The sequence below is a fragment of the Glycine soja genome, chromosome 16 (genome assembly GCF_004193775.1).
Source record: "Glycine soja cultivar W05 chromosome 16, ASM419377v2, whole genome shotgun sequence".
Lineage (NCBI taxonomy): Eukaryota > Viridiplantae > Streptophyta > Magnoliopsida > Fabales > Fabaceae > Glycine > Glycine soja.
Window position 1 is genome coordinate 29712993 of NC_041017.1, and position 22911 is coordinate 29735903.

The 22911-nt window shown below is 29.5% G+C and overlaps 1 protein-coding gene across 1 annotated transcript; it reads right to left on the reverse strand.

The window, feature by feature from the left end:
• Nucleotides 1-7665: 7665 nt before the first annotated feature.
• Nucleotides 7666-14289, reverse strand: LOC114388966 (auxilin-like protein 1). Its single transcript, XM_028349519.1, has 8 exons — nucleotides 13662-14289; nucleotides 9544-13021; nucleotides 9387-9462; nucleotides 9186-9280; nucleotides 9031-9096; nucleotides 8853-8942; nucleotides 8398-8574; nucleotides 7666-8016 (listed from the first exon to the last, which is right to left on the reverse strand). Exons 1-8 carry the CDS (start codon nucleotides 14048-14050, stop codon nucleotides 7981-7983), a joined length of 4407 nt encoding a protein of 1468 aa, XP_028205320.1. The 5' UTR covers nucleotides 14051-14289; the 3' UTR covers nucleotides 7666-7980.
• Nucleotides 14290-22911: the final 8622 nt, after the last annotated feature.

Here is a 22911-nt window from a genome sequence, read left to right on the forward strand (position 1 = left end):
CATTTTTCTATTAAGTGAATCTCAGCGGCTCAATGCGAAAATTTCAAGTTTTAAAAAAATTAAATATTTATTGGCATGTAATATTCTAAATTTATATGTATTTATGAGAAAAAAATATTTTATATCTCATAAAATATATCATTTTAATAAAATTGTGCGTCTATTTTTTTATGAAATGTATATATGTATTATTATTTTATCATGCACCTATAAAATGTTAGGATCCACCACCGGTGTTGGGTTCTAGGAAGCTTTATAGTAGTAAGGCAATAATAAATATGTGGTCCAAAAGAATACTTATTTAATCAGCTAAACATTAAGTGTATAACAAAAATTTGTTTGATGAATTTGTATTTTAGGAATTGATTAGCCTAATACACGTGTGTATATTTAGTAGAATATGTCTGTGCAAAATATTTTCCATACATATATATATATATATATATATATATATATATATATATATATCTTTTAATTATAAAATATCTTAATATTAGTCATTGCATCTTTTAATTGTTTTCTTTCACATTTGGTCTGATCATTTGTGCGGACTTTGGAAATAGAAATATTTAACAGTGATAATAAATATGTACAATAATGATATAATAATGATCCATTCAGAGAAAAATATACAATAATGGCAAGTATAATAAAATATACTATAAAATTTAGTGCTACGTGAATACTATAGTTAAAGTAAAAATACATAAAAATATATTTTAATTTTAAATAAATAATTAAAGTAAAGATGTTTATATCAAGAAAGTCTAACTCAATTAATTAAGATACATAAGTTATTAAAAAATCTTTTCACATTCTCTTCAATTTTCATAAATAAATAAATAAAAAGTAAGAAACTAAGAATGTTTATACCTTACTCACAACTTGCTACAGCTGGTGAAGTACTTATTTATGAAAGTAATTAATATGGAAAACATTTAAGCAAATAATTTAGTTTACAATAGAAATTATCAGAATGAAATTAAATATTTGAATGTTAATTTATTTTAATAAAAAAATTGAATTATTGACGTCAATTCAATTTATTAATTATTAATGTTCAAATTCAATCACAAGATGTACAAGTGTCTTAAACCTAAATCAATATTAATTTGAACCAATCGATGTATCACTTCTATTCAATGTCAATCAATATTTAATTTGAACATCATACAGGTTTACCTGAGATTGATAAATGTTCTAATTTTGGTGAAAAAAATCATTATAATCATAGTAATGGTTGGTATAAAATTCTTACATCTCAATTAAGTTATTGATTGATATCAGTCTAAGATGTAATTCGTTGTTAATTAAAAATGGATGATTATTTATGAAAATAATTTAATTTAATAAGAATTTTGTTTATAAAAATAATTTAATATGAAATTTATTTACAAAATATAGTTTAATACTGTTTTGGTAAACCAAAATTAATGAATATTTTTTTTAAAATGAACGATTATTTACAAAAGTAATTCAATATCACACTTATTTATCGAAATAAATTATTATCAAAATTATTATGAAAAAAATTAATTTACTTATCAATCACACATGATTTAATTTAGTGTATCAATAATTAATTAACATCCATTACTAGTTTACTATATAAATTTGGTAACTTTTAATTTGACATTCCTATCAATCACACAATTTGTAATCATATCAAAATTATCATTTGAGTTATAAATACTCATATCATGGTGAAATAAAATCCAATTTGATTAATTCAACTATAAATACCTAGCTACTCATACACAAGATTATTTCATTTTCGTTGTTTATTTCTGAAATAGTCAATTGTTAAAATAAAATCATTTTGTCTTAATTTTTAGTGAGGACCAAATTAATAATACAATCTTCCTTCAGAGTAGTAAAATTTTAAAATAAAATCATTTGTAATATTCTCGATCTATGCCAAAAATAGTGATGAAGATAGTGACTATTTCTCATTATAACAGCTTTGGAAAATAATTTAATAGAAATGTTAAAGGGTGAGAAAGACTTGTTTTTATAGGTATATGAAAGTCGTGCATGCACTGCATGCGTTGTTCAAGAGGAGCATTAGTTTGCCTTCTCATGGATCCAATTCTTCAAGAAAAATGGCTCTGGGTTCCACCTATGGGGACATCAATCTAAAGAGAAACCCCACAAAGAAGGGTAATAATAATAATAATAGTGACAAGAAGAATCACCCACTTCTAAGCTTCTTGGCTCTTCGTAGGAAAAAGAAAACAACAGCAAGGCCTGAATTTGCAAGGTATCATGAGTATCTCAAGGAAGGAGACATGTGGGATTTGAATTCCAATAAACCTGTGATGTATTACAAATGATCATAGCTTGCTTGCTTCGGGTTTGAATGCAAACTTTGTTGGTATATTACGTTAAGAATTTATATAGTACTACTATTTGATTCTTAATTATGTCAAATTACTCTGACAAGATGTAGAATATGGTTACTTTTGCTATTAATTAATCATTCATTTGAATCATGCATTTGCAAACATCAAAAAGTTCATCAGCCTGTTTTCGATAGGTTCTAGTAATATAAAGAAGTTAATTAAGCAGACTCTTTTTTTTCAATGAAATATTGGTAGTTGATAATGATTTTGTTCTTAATAACATATTCTTTTTTATTCTATTTTGGATAAATCAAACTTCATAAATATTTTGGATAAATTACAACATAACTAATGTGGTAAGGTGCAACACGTTATAATTAGTTATTGATTTATATTAGCATATAATAAAGTAATCCATGTTTTAGAGATATATATGTTTGAGTGACTATCTGCTTATAATATATAAAAATTCAAATTTTCAATATCATATTACATCATCAAGATTAGTTATTTAGAAGAAGATGATTTTAACTTTTCAATATCACACAATACAATTAATGATTTGAGGGAAGGAAAACATTCTATATCTTATATCATCGTTGATATAATTTAATAAAATCAATAATTTCTTACGTTAATAATATTTATTTACAATATATAAAAGATGAGTTTTTCAATATCATGTTGACATGTAAGCAAGATTAGTAGTGATTTGGAAGAAGAGAATTATTTCTCTCACGTCATTAAAATTAGTGATTTGAAGAAAAAAAATCATTCTACATTTTATGCCATTATATTAATTCAAAAGAGCACTGATTAATATTCGTTAATATAATTTAATAAAATCAATAACTTCTCATATTGATAATAATTTAAATTATTTATAATATTTAATTTTACATATAGATTTAATATTAAAAATTAATTAAATAAAATAAATTTAAAAATTTAATTAATTTAATATTACTATCTATGCACAAATTTATTTAATTAGTTACTTTAAAATATATTTATGGAAAAATAATGAATTTAATTCATGATTTTAAAGTTATAATATAATATGAAAATAAAAATATATATATAATTAAAAATAAAATTATTGATAGTAATATGTAATGTTAATTATTAATTTAATTTAGAACTAATTAGGTAAATATAAATTAATGAAGAAGACTAATAGCTGATATAAATATAAGAATTTTTACATTATTTTAAATTTTATTTTATAAACTAATTTTTTTTAAAAATATAAATTTAATAATTAAATAATAAATATTATGGGCTTTACTTTTATATAAAAATAGTTATATGTAAAAATATATGTTACAAAATTTATGGTATTATAAAATTAATAATATTTTTCAATTTTAAATTATGCTTTCTAAAATAACTTTTTTTCAATGATAAAAAGATAATCGTATTTTATATTATTTTGATATCACATACAAATTATACAATAAATACCAATAAACTTTAATGGTTACATGTAAATACGATTGAATCATATTAAACAAGATTAATAGGAAATCATTATATATATATATGAATGACTTTTAAGATTGAATATACAATTTTCAATTAAGTTCATCCATAGTCATTTAAATATATTAACCCTAATTATATAAATTTGATACTATTTTAAATAATAAATTTCATATTAATGGTAAATTAAATAATATTTGACTATGCTTTATTTTATTTTATTTTAAAAAGGTACATTAACGTATATATTTAACAAAATAACTAAAAATATTTATAATATTATATACTGTAAAACAATATATATTAAAATTGTGTAATATATTTATTATTGTTATATATTAAAATGCTATAATATATTATTTGTTTCTTACTTTTTTTTACTTGGTTCTTTGTATAAATTTAATATTATTTAAGGCTTTTAATAATTAAAATATTTTTAAAATAACTAATATTTAGTGATTGATTATAATTATAATTATATTACCGTTTTCATCATTCATTATCAAATTGATGATTTTATTTTCTATATAGATTATGCTTCAAAGGGTTATAAATATCCACCCAATCTTTTTCTAGTGTGTCTTCTTCTTCTTCTTCTTCTTCTTCTTCTTCTTCTTCTTCTTCTTCTTCTTCTTCTTCTTCTTCTTCTTCTTCTTAGTGTTAATTATATTTATATTTTTTATTTTAGATCTAATTCTTTGAATAATTTTTGTGAAATTGAATAAACATTTGAATCAATATCATGTTTTCATAAAAAATTTCTTATGTGAATCATTTATTCAATACATTTTGAGGAATGGAAAGTGAAAATTGGAGACCATATATTTCATCAGTCTATCATCTTACTTTTTGCCTTTTATCATTATTTTTTTCTTTGCAAATATCATTTCCGTTATTTTTTTTCTTCATTCTATTGTTATGTTATTATATATTTTGATATAATATTATTTATTTTATTTTTCATTTTTATGTATAAGAGGATACTTTGAACATGTCATCGATCATTGTCAAAAATAAAAATTTAAATCTTTTATATTAATAAGATATAATGTGAATTTATATTCATCATTAATAAAAAAATATTTGTTTAAATTTTTATTTTTAGTGTTTTTTATATTTGTATTTTAATTTTATGTCTAATTGTTTCTTTAAGTAATTTTTGTGAAATTGAATAAACATTTGAATCAGTATCATGTTTTTATTGAAAAATTCTTACATGAATCATCTTTCTTATTCTCTTTCATTATTTTTTATTTTTTCTTTGCAAAAATCATTTTTTTTCTTCTTCATTTTAGTGTTATGTTATCATAAGTTTTAAGTATTATTATTGTTCAAGTTTTTTATATATGTTTCATTTTTTTTCTTTTATAACTATTGTATTAGAAATTTTACTTTTTATATTATATTTGTTCAACAAAACATGAAGATATTTTATTATTGTGATAATTTTTATTTTTTGTATCAATCATATTTTGAATAATTTCATTACAAATCTTTATTTTTCCTACTCAAATCAATTTTCGAATGATAATTTTTAGCTATCAATTGGCTAATTTATGTTCTATAAAATACATGGTATCGATGTAAATAATTTACTAATTATCATTAACGCAATTAATTTAATAATTATATTTTTAATTTTAAAATATATTCTAAAACTTATCGTAAATAATTTAAATAATTAAATTGATAATACAAATTGCATAATAATAATAATAATAGTAATAATAATAATAATATTAATAATAATAATTATTATTATTATTATTTATAAATGTCAATCATAAGATGCTATAAGTTAATATATCCTTATACATCTAGACCATAAAAGATAATAAAAATTAATTAAATATCATTAATTTGAAATAGCTAGTATGTAACAATACAATTATTATTACAAAGAAACAATAGAATGTAATAGTTAATAGCATATTAAAAATTAATAATAAATACAGATAATTGATGACATTTTTAATAAGTTAATAAATATGAAAATAATAATATTTAAATTTTCAAACGTATAATTATTTTCATAAATAAAATTTGAAAATTAGTAAGCAATGAAAAAAAAAAACTAAAATTAAGAATAAATAAATAATAATAATTATTATTATTATTACTATTATTAAAGCAAAAGCCAAAAGATAACCATGCTGAACCTAATTTTCCCCCTCAAATTACCGCCTCTGGTCCTATTTACACTACAACTTATTCTTATAAATAAGATCAGATGTAAAATAAGACGACGAATACATTTTTTTCATAGCTAAAAGATGAATATATATTTTTAACTTTGCAAAGAAAAGTCTTTTAGATACTATCATTAAAATGGAATAATTTTGTTGTCCTCTTTGATTTAAATCATTTTTATATGCATTCATATGGAAAAAATAAAAAAGTGGAAAATAAAATATAATTATGTAAGATGCTTAATTGACACTCATTCACATGACCGAACTCTATTGTTAATCATATGAAATGGCCAACCCAAGTATGTTTGATCAGACGTTATATAAGGGGCCAGCAATTTTACAAAGGGTGCTATTATTGACTCCTATAAAATTTCTCTTAACCCCTATTAGTGAAGTGCAATTACTAAAATACACTTTAAACATTTTACCAACCCTTCCCCATCCCACCACTCTCTCCTTCTTCCGTCTTTCCCTTCATTTATTTTATCATTTTCTCTCCTTTTTTTTCATTCATTTCTTTCTTTTCTTTTTTCTTTTCCTCTCTCCCCTCTCTTCACTCTTTGCATTCCCGCTAGTAAAGGTTTTTTTTTTTTAATTTTTGTAAACATACTGAAATCATAATTTTATTATATTTTTTTAATAACGGAAGTTTCATTTCTTTTTTTTATGTTTTTTATACCATAATGAAATCATGATTCCGATATATTTAGAGATAAAAAAAATTACACAACAAAATTATTTAATTACGTATTTTTCATGAAAAGTTATTTGTAAAAAAATTATATTTTACTTCAATTAATTTTTATACAAATTATATTAAGACAATATACATTACATTTTGTAATAGTATTATAGTAATCAAATTAATTTTTACATAAACTACCTTTTATATAAATTTAAATTAATGATAACATAAATTATTCTTTTTAACTGTAATCAAATTAATATCATGAATTAATTTGATTATTATTACTAAAATTAATTCTGATTATCTTTATAAATAATAACTTAATTTTAATTAAAAAAATATTGAATGCTATTAGAAAGATAAATTATATTATAATTAATTTGATTACTCAAAAAAAATAACTTTCATTTATAACTAATAAAAAATTGTAAACAAAAAAAGAAACAACATAAATGCAATTATGTTGTGCTCTTTATTGAGATACACAACAAATTTGTATTTGTATTTTAAACCAAAAAAAGTTACACCAGTTGTCTCAACAAAGATCCCACTAGAATCATAATTTTATTGTATAATTTTTTCATACAAGGAGGTGAAAAAAATATACAAAATTCTATTGTATACTATACAACTGAATTTCAATTCCGCTGAACACCAGTTTTTACACTTCTTAATACTGAGGAAACATAATTCTACTGTGTATTATAGATGATAGATTTGAAATTTTTGAACCGTGGTAGAGACCAGTAGTAACTTGGTTGGGGCCATTAGCAACCCCTTTTACAAAACAATCCCTCGGTAATTTATGGTCCATCGTACAACACAAACGCTAGAAAGTAGCACCACGCTCCAGCCTCGGTTGACGCCTCTGGGTAGCAACTAATATTTAGAAATGAAAGAATGATCAAAAGTGAAATCAATAAATTTTCGTCTTACTAGACTAAGCTGAAATCCAGAAGCATTCAGCCAATTCCATGCAGATTCATGGTGTTTTATATCCTTAAAATATATTATGATTTAAGATTCAGAACAGGAATTCCAAAAAGTTTGTTGGTCATATAAATGCAAGCCCCTATATGCTTTTTTGTATGTATTTACTTTTTAATTTTTGCTATAAGTAGGATGAATATTTCTTACATATAAATATTCAGGGAATAATAATATTACAGAACGTGGAAAATGATAAAAATAACGAGGTATCTGCAGAATCTCATATTGCTAGGTAAGGGAACTGCTCTCTTGCAAAGGGGAATGTTAAAAAACAGAACAGTGTGTGCTATCGCTCTTCTGAGTTGAATTTGTTCCAAGCTTCCTGGATATTGAAGGGGGGAAAAAAGCAAAACAAAGAAAGCCAAAATAAGAGGTCGTTCATAATAAAGTCTATGGACTAAGATGCTCCATGCAACTTGAACGTTTTATCATCAGAATGAGGGGTTATTGGATAGATCATCTTGCCAAGTAAGAAACAAAGAACAAAATAGTTTACATTTATTGACATTCAAGCTTGGGGTAGGAGGTTTGGTAAAAGGTGCCAGATACCAACCTCACCAAGCACATGAGCATTTATCGGCATGTTTGAGTATTTGCATGTTCACTTGATAGATAACAGCATTATGGTTTGCTCTGGCAAATATCCCCCTATGCAGACGGTTCAAATAAATAAATTAACTGAAAGATGCCATGCAAGACATACCTTTAGTAGATCAAAGACTTTCTCACATATGTATTTGTGTTGAATACTTGCTCCACGTTGCTGTAACTTGTCAGGATGGACACAAAGGGTGGCCTTCCTGTAAGCTTTCTTTACAGCAGCAGAAGTAATGACGTCTGTGAGTGGGATTGGCTGCCAGCCACTATCAGGCCCAAGAATCTGACAAGATGAAAAAATTAGATAAGGAACAACATGGAGAGTCTAGTTAATCAAGATAAGGAAATGTTCCAAATAGTGGGGGAGAAAGAGATGGTAAAAAGGAAGTTAAGAACATCAGAAATCAGGATTAAGCCACCAATTTAGTGTCATCTGTTTGAGACTTGTTTAGTGGACCTTCAAATGTCACCCCTTACAGTGTTGAGTGAAAAGAAGTTGGGGGTAAGAGAAGAAAGGAGGGGCATGAGTTATTTGACTTATTTCAGAATACAAAAACCTACATATTGCAAGGTTGAAAGTAATGCACGCAAATTTCCTTCTTTTCCACTTGACCACCTCCTGACTTCAGTATCCAGGGTTTCTGCTAATCTCTGCAGAGTATCACACTGGAGTAAGCAACAAAATGTGTAAACAACAATTGAGAAGCTAAAATGAATAACTGTTTGGATATAAGCTCACATTTCTCTCAGCTTGCTCCTTCTGGGCTACAAGGTCACGCATGTTCTTTTCTTCCAAAGCTTTTGCCTTACATTCCCAAAAAACTCATGGTCAATCTCATTTATTCTGTAAGTACAATTTATGTATGATTAACATAACAAGGTTGAAGAACTTACTGCACGCTCAGCTGTTCGGCGATACCTCTCCAGTCTAGCTCTACACCTCTGAGCTGATTCACCTTCTCGTTCTGATCTTTCAGTAAAAGAGGAAGCTTCAAGTAAAGGACAATACTGGTTAGGATTATATCAAGTGGAAGCAGTAAAATGTTGATTGAATTTTTATACAAAAGTACTGCAGGGGTTTCACATATCACATACCACCATAAACTGAGGAATATGGATATCTGGAATGCGTGAAAGAGCTAGAGTTCTGACAATGTGGATCCAGCATATCCTGCCATGTAATTGTTATAAACTCAGTAGGCAATTATGCAATTTATCACTTGCAGATTTAAGTGGATCTGTGGATACTTACTGAGGATGAAGAGCCCTGTCTCCCACCATATCTGAAAGAAACACTAAATTTGTCAGAGACAGATCTTACTAATCGATCTCTGGACTCAAATGCAGCTCTATCAACCTTAACTTTGTCCATTGCACGCTCTCGAGCCTCTGTAGTTGCTCTTTCTACAGCAGTTTGCTCTGCTTTCAATCTGGCTTCTGCAGCTGCCTTATCAGCATATGTTTTGTCCCTGGCCTCAGCGCATGCCTTTTCAAGTCTTTCTCTGGCCTCGGCCAGCGCTCTTTGTCGAGCTTCTGCAGTTGCTCTCTCAAATGCAGCCCTTTCTGCTCTCTCACGAGCATCAGCATATGTTCTATCACGAGCCTCCAAAGTTGCTTTATCAACCGCCATCCTATCTTTTTCTCTTTCCCTTTCCCTCTCAGCCTCTAGCATTGCACTGTCAACAGCCATTCTGTCTTTCTGTCTTTCCCTTTCTCTCTCCATCTCCTCTTCTATCTTTCTGAGACGATCTTTCTCCAACTCTCTATCTCTTCTTATCCTCTCAACATCTTTCTCTACTGAGGCAGAAGTTTCATTAAGATTTTTCTCTTTGCTTCTGGTGGAATGTGATACATGAGCCCTTTGAGAAGGTTTCTGGATATTCCCCACTTCTTGCACTGCAGCAGGTTCATCAGCTACAGTGTTCCTTCTGTAATCACCTTGGCTTGATGGCATTTGGTCCCTGCTTTCTACGGGGTTTAGTGCAACATTCACATGCTGTTTAGTATTTTCTCTCTCACCAATTTTCCTCTCTCCACTTTGAACATCAAATTCCATTTGAGGGGCAGTCTTAGTTTTCTCAGTGCATGTCTGTTCACAACTAAAACTATGCTCATCACCGTTGAAATTTGTTGCAGTGCAAGCCACCTTTCCTGAATGCTCTGCTTCTCCTTGGGACATTTCAGAAGCTCCTTTTCCCCTGTTATCCCTTGGATTTTCCACACACACCTTTTCCAATTTCTTTTCACCAACTTTGCAGTCAGTTTCTGTCTTTCCAATTTCTTGGTCAGCAATAGGGCCTTGACATACCTCCGGTTTTCGAATATTTTCTTCATGAATGGAGTCATCCCTCTCTGTTTTCCATGTCTCATTGGTTTCTTTTGCAAAATTCATGTTTATCCCTTCTCCGTTACCTTCCATTTGTTCCAAAGCTTTGTCCAATCCCTTATGTTTTCCATTCTTGTTAGCATCTTTGAGCATCCTCTGACATTGCTTGGAGAGACCATCCTCACATGATATATACACAACTGCGTCCCTGTCAAATGCTTGGCCGGATGGGCTCTCAATTTCTTTCATCCTTTGAGCCTCATTTCCACAATTTTTTAGTAGATCTGGAGCTTGTTTCAGAACTTTCTGAACCCCCATGTCATCACCCACATCTTTTAGTCTGTTTCCTTTTCTATACCCACCACAAATCTCACTAAGTTTCTCTTTACCTTGATCTCTTTCACATGCTTCATTTTCCCCCAGCTCAAAAGTCACTTTAGTTCTTTTCTCATTCATTTCCAGTTCAAAATCTTGTTTAAGTCCCTTTCCATTATCTACCTGCTCAAGAGCATTCTTTAAGCCTTCATTTTCTTCCAATTTAAAAGAACCTTTGAGGCTTTTCTCAACTTCATTTTTACACGCTTCTTTCAATTCCTTCTTGTTCTGAATCTGTTTAGCTTCAAGGACAATCTCATTTTCGCTTTTGCAAGTCAAATTGTCCTTGTAGCTATCCAGATTAAAGGTCTCATCTGATCTTTCAAATATTTCTGGCTTCAAAGAACCTTTCACCCCTTGCTCATTCTCTGCAGCTCTAAGAGCAAAAGCTTCTATGTGAAATTTTCCATTCTCTTCCATTTTCTGAGACTGCTTGAGCCTTTTCATACTCAGTTGTTTCTGTTCATCCTCTTTTAGTTTTTTCTCATGTTCCATATGCTTCGTGCTCCACTGAACTTCACTTAGCTTTTGCCTATCAATCTCTTTTGATTCCTCGCTCTCTACTCGTTTATGCTCCTTGCATTGTTTCTCAGACACATCTTTTAAGCTTCCTGATTGGTCAGCCTTAGGTACTTTCTTTTCAGTTTTTCCATGCAAGTGGACCATTCTTGCCTTCTCACTCTTTTCAAGCTCAAAGATTTCGGCCATTTCCTCATTCTTCACATGCTCTCTCTGCCTGCATTCCTCGTTAGATGATTTAGATTTCCTAATGTTTTTTCCCTGTTCACAAGCCCCATTTCCTGCTTTCGATTTCTTCTTGCTTTCCTCCAGCTGATAACCTTCTACAACTTCTTTAACATTTCTGTATTCTTCTTTAATGTTAAATGTTTCTCGCTCTTTCTTGCCACACTCATGTGTTCTGGTATCTTGTACCAAACTCTTAGTATTACTATGGTTTATGGGCTGAATTACTGTTCCAGATTCTACTGTTCCCACCAGTTCAAAAAATTCAGTTGCTTCTTTCCACATCCCAACTCCGGTACTTCTATCTGATTCTTGAGATGCTCTGGATTCCTTGATGTGCATTTCCTCAAACATGTTTTGAAGTCTTTCCCCTTCTAACAATTCCACAGTTTCTGGGGTAGCCTTCCTAGTTTTCTGCCTTTCATCTGTAGCAGAAACTTTCTTTTTGCCAATTCTCTGATCACAAGTTGTCTGCATTCCCTCATCATTCAAACTATTAAATATACTTATATTCATACTCATCTTTGCTTCACTATTTTTTACATCATAACTTGAATTTACATTGCTTTCTAAAAACCCCTTCTTTCTCTCCTTCACTTCTTCAGCACTCCTATGTTTTGCTTCAGGTCTATGCATGACTTCTTTGATAGCAGCAGTAGATGAATTTGTATCAACCTCCACATCAAGGAAGGGTGGCGAAGTGTCACCTAGAGTCTCTTCAGAATCAACCCACTCATTGTTTGAACAAAATCCACTGGTGTGCCCCAGTTTTGCATCCAGTGCAGGTGGTGGGCGAGAAGGCGGTGGCACTTGAGAGGGTAGAGTTCTGAGGCTGATGTCAGACACAGTTACGAATGTCTCACTGGAATGAGAACCATTTCTGTTGCATCCATCGTGCAGATCTAGATCACTACCAAGAACCTGTTCACCAGAATCAAAATTACCCGGATATGAGTCCGTTTGTCTCAGATGGTTTCTCTTTGCCTGGCTTGCATTAAATTCCATATCAAGGTCAACATCATCAACAACCTGTAAGGAAGGATCAGTCTTATGAAAGTGCATGATTTCGTCGAATACATGAGTGAATTCAGGATCAGCGCGCAGCTGACTTATATGAGTTTTCCCCTTTGACATATCTTCATTGCTTGAACCATCAACTTTATGATACGAAACGTTGAACTCTGTACTTCCATCAAAAGGCCGCAAATGATCTCCATTTGGCATCCCTTCGTTAATTCCAAAATGGTCAAAGTCTCCAGAAAATGAATCAGTTTCCACTGGTGACCTACAGATTATGAAAGAACACAATTACATCACTGCAATATAAAATTTCAATCTCAGTGAATTTAAATATATATAGAAACCAAAGCTCAAAAAATAGGTATAAAGAAACCAAAATCAAGCAGTGAAGAACTTCTACAAATACGCACAAAAATATTGAAAAGCAGACAAAAAGCATTTGGCATATACAGAAAAGTATATATATATATATATATATACACACACACACACACGTATGAAATCCAAAGAATTCACCGTTTAATCGACGAAACCATAATTACCATTTACCATCCCTGTTTTAGTCAGGGGAGGGGGGGTAAGATTAAAACTTCAAAAAAAAAAAAAAAACTCGGCGTCTTCAATTTGTTTCTGTAAAAGAAAACGAATTTTCTCAGAGAAATAAATCATCGCATATTCGAATTGAACGGCGAAATAACCAGAAGCAGAACCATAGTTCGCGTTACTTCTCATAAAATCCTCGCTTCAACGGCGAAACTAAAATCACACACTAACACTAAACTGCAAAAACTCAAACAAAAACAAAATGTGATACACTAAACGGATCATGCATTAATCAAATATTCAGAACCAAATGGTAAAACAAAAAAAGCAAACATTAAGACCACGATCGCATTCATTCGTACCAGGCTTCTTCTTCTTCTTCATCGTCTTCTTCGGAAACGCTGCCGCGAAACAAGTCCTCGTAGGAGAGCCAAAAGTTGAGGCCGTCGAAGCCGCGGAAGATTTCGGAGTAGTCGCAGGCGGCGTTTCGGAAGTCGAAGAAAACCTCGCCGGCAGCGTCGAGCGCCGGAAGATCCAACACCGGAATGGCGGAGGCGCGTGGCGCGTGGAAGCTCGCAAAAATCTCCCCGTAGTCCTCGAAGCGCGGGGAGAGGGAGTGGTGGTGGCCGCCGCCGGAGAACTTCGCCGCACCTCCGTAGACGTGGTCGTATAGAGTTTCCGCTGGGAAACCGCCGGCGCCGGTGGTGATTTTCTTGTGTGGTGGTTGCCGAGAATGCGCCACGCTTTCCATGAGAAACGTTAGGGTTGTTGTGTTGTTCTTACGCTTTCGCTTTCTATTTATCTCTCTCTCTATTCGCTCGCTTCTTCTTTTTGGTTTCTCTCTCTTGCGCGCTCTGGTTCTGTGTGAGTGCAGACACTGTTCGGCGTCAGAGGAGGAGGACGAGAAAAAAACGAGTGATGAAATTGAAAACGAATGGGAAAAGGTGGTGGCCGTAAATGACCAAACAGACCTTTCTATTTCTGGTTGTAAATTTGGTCTCCATTATTTCAACGAGCATTATGTGGAAATTAGAAATGATAATACTCCACTTTTTTTTTAACCATATTCTGGTGTTTTTATTATATTACTTTTAAAGAGTAACTATTAATTTTAATAATGATGATTATTCATTCGAGAATCTAATTGATTATTTTTAGTAAAAAAAATTTAATAATATTTTCTTATAAGATTCGAGTTGAGATGTTATTTTAAAAAATCAAGTCTAATAATACTCTACATTTTATTGATTTTTTAATCATATAATATAAATTATTCATCTTAATGAATAAGATATGTTGATTTCTCTTTTCTTATAAGATTTGAATTTGATATTTTATTTCAATTTTTCCCTTAATACTATTATGAATTGAAACTTAATATAAATTAGACTTCTTATTTAATAAATTTAGTCATAATTCTATAATTTATAATATATTTTAATCTAGAATGTGTTACATAATATATTATATTGTCAATACTTCTCTTACTACTAAATAATGCATGTACTATACAGTTTATAATTTATATTATTGTTCAAATGGTTCAAGATTAAAATTTTTGTATAGTGACTATATGTAAAAGTTAAACTTTATTTTGATTATTCATTAGCTTTAACTCTAATATTATATTGGAAATGTCGATAACTTGATATGGCTGCAAATTGTTTACGTAGACATACAATAGTGTGGTATTAGTAGTTTCATTAAATATTGGACTAAAATGTTTTGATTAAAATAGTAAGAGACTTTCTAAAAGAAAATAAATAAAAAGTAAATTTGAGAGGAAATAAACGTGCCAAATCAAATGAAAAAAAAAAGAGTAGGGGACCGAGTCCGAGACTAAAATTACAATCATTAATTTAAAATAAAAAGTGATGTGATGTTGCATCGATTTTTATTTTTTTTTTCGTTTTCTTTGGTCCCAAAATTTTAAAGAATAAAGTAATTGATTGGAATAATTAAAATACGGAAATGAAAGTGGTTGCCGTTAACAACGCGGGAAAGGTGAAGAGTTGTTAAGGTTAACGTTAGCAAGATGGAGACATACTTGCTACTTTAACGCGTAAAAGATCTTCTAACATTGCAGAGAAATATATTGTTTTTTGAATTAATTTAAAAGACAAAAAAAAGTGATTTTATTTATATTTTTTATTTTCGTTTACTTTAGACCTTATTTCGGTCCCTTTTGTTTAAAGCTATGTGTAAATTATAATGTATTATCAGTATATAATAAAAATGATTTTAATAAAACTCTTTGCACACCTGACACATATATCAACTATATAAGAAAGTGTTTTGATTGAAGTTTGAATATAACATTTTATCGTATACGTTAATTATTTAAACTTTTAAAAAATTTGAAAAAGTATTAAATTAATTTTTAAAAATTTTATTTCATTAAAACTATTTTATCACCATGGAATTCTTCAACATATTTTTAAAAGGATAAATGATCAATTTTACTCATTCTTTACACTCGCTATCAATTTAGTTTATGTACTATAAAAATATTAATTTAGTCCATAATTTTATAATTATAGTGACAATTTAATCCTTTCATTAAGTGTCTTTTATTTTCTTTTAACGACATGACACATGAAAAACAAATTCGCAAATCTATGTGGTGAAAGTGAAAGACATATGCTATGGACAAAGTATGTATTGTCCAAATTGTCACTTGAAATATGTGCATTTTATTTTTACCTTAGCTTTTATTAAGTTATAAAAAAAGTTTATCATTCATTAACCCTCTTTTTTTTTTTTTTTTTTACCTTCTGTAAGAGAGAGACTGAACTTTGGGTGCTAAATTTGCTTTGGTCCTCACGCATAGCCGGTGGTTGTGATGACAATGTGATGAACGATGGCATTTGATTTGTGATTGTTGTTTTTGTTCGATTTCTCGCTATGCATTAGAGACTCACCTAATAAATGTTTGGATTATCTATGACCTATGTGAGGCTTGTAGATGAAGATGTATTTAACTATATGTATTGAACAAAATTTGCAATTTAATGGAACATGTATATTTTTATATTCATAGTATTGTTATGGATTATTTTGTTATTAGGTATTTGATGCAATGCATGTATATGATTATAAAAAATAAATTAAGAATATTAAATAAAATTAATTTAACTGCTCAATAATTATTTTAATGATGATAGATATAAATATATAGATTTTTTTAGGTCAAATTTATAGATATTTAAAAAAAATAAAGTTTTAAATTATCAAACAAATTTCTAATTAAGAAAAATTTGCGCAATGAGGATTTAAAAATTAACATTATTTCATATTTAATTTCTTTAAAGAAGTTTAAATATTGATTAATTGAATTACAGAAGTAAAAATCTCTTTTTTTATTTAATTAACTAATTAAGAAAGAAGTCAATATTAATTTTATTTGATTTGTTTTTGAAAGAGTATAAAAATTTATAACACATATTAAAAAATTAAAAAAACACTTGACTTTATGAGAAGATTATGATATATAAATAATATGAATTTCTTAAGAAAAACTCAAACAAACAACCCTAAAAACAAATCAAAAAGCCAATTGCTATTATCGCAAAAAAATGATTTTGGAACATTGAAAATCGACCCAAATATGCACTTTACAAGTTAAAATTGTGTATGGTTGATTTTATAAAGTTCATAAAATCGAATAAATGAAATAATGTTTGTTTGTAAATCCTCATTACGCAAAAATGGTTAATTATCAAAAACCTATTTTCAATTTTCAACTGTGCTGTTTGTTGGATTATTTTGGTGGGAATCTAGGGGACCTTTTGTTTTTGCTACGAAACAAAAGCAAGAGACCGTGCCAGTTTATTTTGAAGCATAGAGACAAAGGTGACGCACTGATACAACGTAGGAGTGAGATTTGTTGCGTCTAAACTATACTGAGTTGAAAGTTCGTCAGTACAATATTGCTACATTGGACGATTTTTATTTATTTTTTAATTGGCACGAACTGGATTTCCTAAAATTTTCTGAATGAATAATAAACTATTTTTTTAATTTAAATTAAAAATCATATGGGCATTTATTTTTCAGATAATTTTTTTAGTCCTGATAATATTATTCTTTAAAATAAAACATGAAAACATTATTCTCAAGCATGTTTTAAAAAATAGGTTTGGTTCACTATTAAAAATAATTAAAAATATTTTCTGTGTGTCTATAAATAATTAAAAGATATGTTTTTTTAACATTCTTTTCCTAGAAATATAAATAATTATTATTAAAATGTCCCTGTAGAACACTTGATGTATAAGAAAACTGTCCTGTAACACACTTGACAAATGTAATTGATTAGACTAAAATGATATTCTAATAAATTTACAGTCTGACAACCACCTTGTTACTCCAACAGATTTAGAGATATTGAAATTCTGATTAGGAAATATTTTCCTCAAATACTTGTCAATTAACATAAGTATGCAAAATAAAATTAAATATAACATGCATAAACCATAAAATATTCTACTAATCATAAGATCAACATTGAATAATAAGAGTAAATATACATTATTATTTAAACTGTTGAAATTGTCTATTAAAAGATGAGTATAAGTAACATATTGACGGTAAATGAAATTGGTGCGAGAACAAAATTTATGGGAATGAGAAAAATTATAATACATACATGAATGAAACATTAAAAGGATAATGAGATAGTAAATAGTAAAGAGGATATGTGTTTATTTTAATCACCAAGAAGAAATCTTGTCAGGTGAAAATAAATATTTCTTATCCTTTCTTTTGAGATTAAATATTAATTAAAGGTGAAATTATGACTTATGCAAAAATATGAAATTAATCATTTTATTACTTTATATAAATGCGGGATAAGTTTTTTCTCTATATTTTGGTAATTAAAAAATTTATCCAGAAACAAATCCCATGTATGTATATTTTGAAGTAAACACGTTCAGGACTAACTTTGCAAAAACACTTTCATCTTTAATATTTTTCCTAATAAAATAAAAAAAAATCTATACACCTACAATATAAAATAACTTTATATATATTATCAACCAATTATACAAACTATTATACATAATAAATTTATTAATTTTTAAAATAATTATTTTATAAGTCATATTAGTAATGATTTATTATTATTGGTTTACACGGAAAAAAATTAACTCTAACAATTCAAAACTAGTATTAAAAACAATTTATATCCCATGTGGTTGGTAAATTTTCGTGAATAGTGCTTTTTCACAAGAAAATTTCCTTTGATTCCTCAAAATATCCGATGAATGAAGATGGCTCTCTTCAGGCAGCATTTAAAAAATAAAAAAGTGGTGACGATCGAGTGGGTCGTTGTTTGAGGTTGCTACGATGAAAGAGAAATTTTTTTCTCTAATTTAATTTTTTTCTCTTACCTTCTCAATCACTAATTATCACTGTGTTCTATGCACCATGTGGGTTTATTTAATTTATCTACTAGTAAGCAATATGGCACTACATGGTTCAAAATTCAAATGTTGACAATACGAAATAATTTATACATCAGTGAGCTTTTAGGTGTATTGTAAGTTTAATTTCATTAGATACCCACAAAGTAAAGCCTAGGGAGACATTAGGGTTGTGATGTTTCCAGCATAAAAAAATGAATTGAGATTCCAGTTTGCTTTCTTGTGAGATATACATTCCAAAAAGATCACTCTTTCAAAGAACTTTCATTAATACGAAACTCTTGACGTTTGGTTAATGTTAGAAAAATAAACTTTTCTGTTAAACTCAAACGGCAGTTAACCAAAATGTGACGCAGAGTGTTATGTTTTACATGTACAACACCAAAATTAATTAATTCCGAAAATGTGATGCATAATATATATAGGCACAGATAATATGCACAAAAGTGTAATCCAGAAATGCATCACATAATAGTTATAAAAAAAAAATGCTATATATAGCCACTAATACGTAGGATGGGACCACCAAATGGAGTCCCAAATTGCACCCAAATGCAGAACATGTTCAGCACCAATATACACTAAATGCAAATTAATATGCACCAATACATTAATATACAGCGCTAATACACCAAAGTGTAGTCCCACGATGAACCAAAACCATAAATTAGTCATATGCAAAATTATAAACTGGACCTATGCCTTTACACACACAGAGACACATGACACACCCGACCCTCAACCCCCATTCCAGCGGTATTATGTCTACAACTACCTCTATGGTAAAGTTGAAAGTATCGAAATATATGTTAATGAATAATAGAAAAAATTTCTAAATAAGTAGAGTTTATTTAGTACTAGTGGTTTTTTGGCTTGGTTTTGGCACCTCTTAGTGCTGAAACTGGGTGTTATTAATAATATTTACATCTTTTGCCTTTCAAGAAAAAGTAAAGTTTATTAAATAAATTATACATCATAGATTTCTTTAATAAAAGTTCACACAGTGATATACATATTCTCCTATAAATAAATACATACAAGTAACACATCAAAATGAAAATTTAGTTCTGTTGAGGTAATTTTTAATTTTGAAATATTCAAAGATCAATAGAGTTTTCATTTTTAATTTTTAATTTCAACTTTGATTTTGACTTCAAAATCAACTCCACAATTGCCCTCTCCATTTTCCACTTACACCCCCCCCCCCCCCTCTCCTCTTCCACTCTTCCTACACCCTCTCCTAGGTTTGCCTTTCCCATCATCGAGATGGACCAACATCACCTTGTCTTATGTCGGACTTTAGTAGAGATATAGATTAGTTTAGTTAGTTACTAGCATTAATTATATAAGATAATATATTCATGTAATGAGAGACTTTTACTCATTTGAACATTACTCCAATATTAACCAATTTTACCTTTCTCCATCTTTCTCTCCCATTTTTCTATTTCTCTCTCTTTCATTTGCACTCATTCATTCATGACAAACATGAGATTTATCATGGTATCAGAGCAAGAACTTTTTATAGCTTTGTCATGTTTATTCACGGTGCCATTGGCAACTTGTTTCTTTTTTCTTTTTCCTATATTCACTCTCGTAGTCATCATCATCATACTCTTCATCTTCGTTGTCCTCATCCTCCTCAACTCCATCCTCCATGATAGGTCCTTTATCAGCCAAAACAGCACACTTGGTGCCAACCCGAGTCTGTTTCAAAACTTTTCATCTTCTCATGTTTCTGTTTTTTGTGTTTCAATTACATTTTTCCAAAAAAAATCCAAAACACAAAACATAACATTTTCCCTTTCCTTTTATTTCTGGCCTATCTGAGTCGTGATTCGTGAAACCACCACCACTAATCAATTCCTCTCCGCATCCACAACAAAACCCCTAAAAGTTTATCATTCTCGCCGCACCAGAGATTTCCAGTCATCATGCTCCACTACAACAACGATGATTTCCATCCACCGTGCTCTGTCACGTCAATGATTTTCAACCTCTGTTTTACATCTGCAAATGAAAGTTTCGGTGTCTATGTTCCGAATGTAGCCAGAGTCATTACCATTTTGCTTCTCTTTTGAATTTAAAGGCCTAAATTGCACACACACAATAATATTCAACATGATGTTTCACCGCAGACAGTAATCCGCTTACCGAAAAAACTTGCTCACAACAAAATGAAGTTTGCGTAAGATTCTCTCTATGTCTAGCACTGCCTAGTTTTTGCCTACAAGGTGTTTGATTAAATGCTTTTGAAGATTTTGAAGGTATTGACTATTGTTTGAAGTTTTATACTATTTCAGGAAGGTGCACACCAATTATATGGTGATTAATCTTTTCAATGTTTCATTGATATTTGGTATGTTTTGGTTTATTGTTTTCAGTCTTTTTGATGTTTTAATGATTTTAGCTTCTACCATGTGTGGTGGTTAAACATTGTTCATTTGTTTGCTTTTGTCCATGGTGGTTAAGTGTTGTTTTAGCTTTTACCATGGGTGGTTAAACCTTGGTTATTGTTGGTTTCCAAAGTATTTTTGAAAAGTCCTCATAGAAGACAAGGAGATGTGGAAATAGTACTTCAAGATCCATTACGTGTCCAAGGTCTCTTGTTCTTCTTGGCATCTATTATTTTAGCACAAATATTTTTAGTTCTTAAGAAGAAACAATTTGAGAAGGTTCAATTGTTGAAAATGAATTTCTAGTCCCGCATATTTATTAACATATTAAACTCATAAAAATAACTAAACTTTTTTGTTGATAATTTTTGTGATTCTTCTATTTTGTTAATGTAAGCTTCTTCTATCCATGGTGATTAAACATTGTTTAAGCTTTTGCCATGGATGATTAATCATTGAATTGTTGTTTTGCTTTTGTCCTTGATGGTTAAACCTTGTTGCTTCTGCCAAGTGGTTAAACTTTGAGGTATAGCTTCTACTTGGTGGTTAAACTTTGATAGTTTCATGGATGGATGATTTGAGCTTCTCTCAAATGGCCTTATTGTAAATTTCGCTTGATGGTTAAACTTTGATGCTTGCTTTGAACTCTTAGAAAAAGATTGAGAAAGTCGATGTTGGTCGAAGATTTGTAGAAGCTACAGTTTTTGGTCAATGTATTTCCGGCATATTTAGCTATATTTCAATTTTTCAGACTTTATTCTCATTTCATTTGATGTTGATGTTATCTTCTCCAAGCCGGACGTGTTTTCAACACCTTCTAGCTTGCGAGGGGTATTAGAGATATAGATTAGTTTAATTAGTTACTAGAATCAATTATATAAGGTACAATGTATTCATGTAATGAGAGATTTTTGCTCATTTGACAATTTTACCTTTCTCCATCTTTCTCTCTTCCATTTGTACTCATACATTCATGGCAAACATAAGATTTATCAGAGACTCATTATCAGGGTTTTCAAAACCAAACACAAAGTAGTCATTGCAAGAGGACAGTGGTGGGATTTGTGCAACGACATAACTTAGACCGGTGGTGGTAGTGGTGAGAGTGAGGGTGGATACGTGAGGGAGAGAGAGACAAAGAGGAAATGATGGTAGTGATCGATGAGAAAAAAAAAAGAGAAAATTATACACATCACCAATAAGAGACAATGGGTGATGAGAGGGAGGGAGCAACATAACATAAAAGTATTAGAGAGTTCAAGTAAAACCATCAACAAAACTCACAAATCTATTTTTATTATTTTTAAAAAGAGAAATTATTTTAAAAAGAAGAAAATACTAACTTAATCTATTTTTGTTGAACATAATTTCTTTTTGAAACAACATTTTAAAACAGAAAATCAGAAACTAACCACCACTCCGAACGACCTTCGGACCTTAGTTTTCTACTCTACCTGTTTTGGTATCACAGATTCACATTGAGTAATTATTGTATTGAATTACTATCACTTTCCACTAAAGAATCATAGTCACATCAGCATACAACAAAAGAATTACTATCACTATCCAATATTCGAGTAGTCATCTTGTTTTCAGCAAGCTTTTGGCGATAGAATGAATGCTACATCGGCAAAAGTGGTTGCTGAGATGACACTAAGATCATATTGAATATTAAAACAGTTGTGATCCATAGAATAGAGCTAGTACATACACATATCATGATAAACCCACATTTTCTACCAATCATCATCCGAAATGGCACTTTAAAATAAAATTTTAGAGAAAAAAAA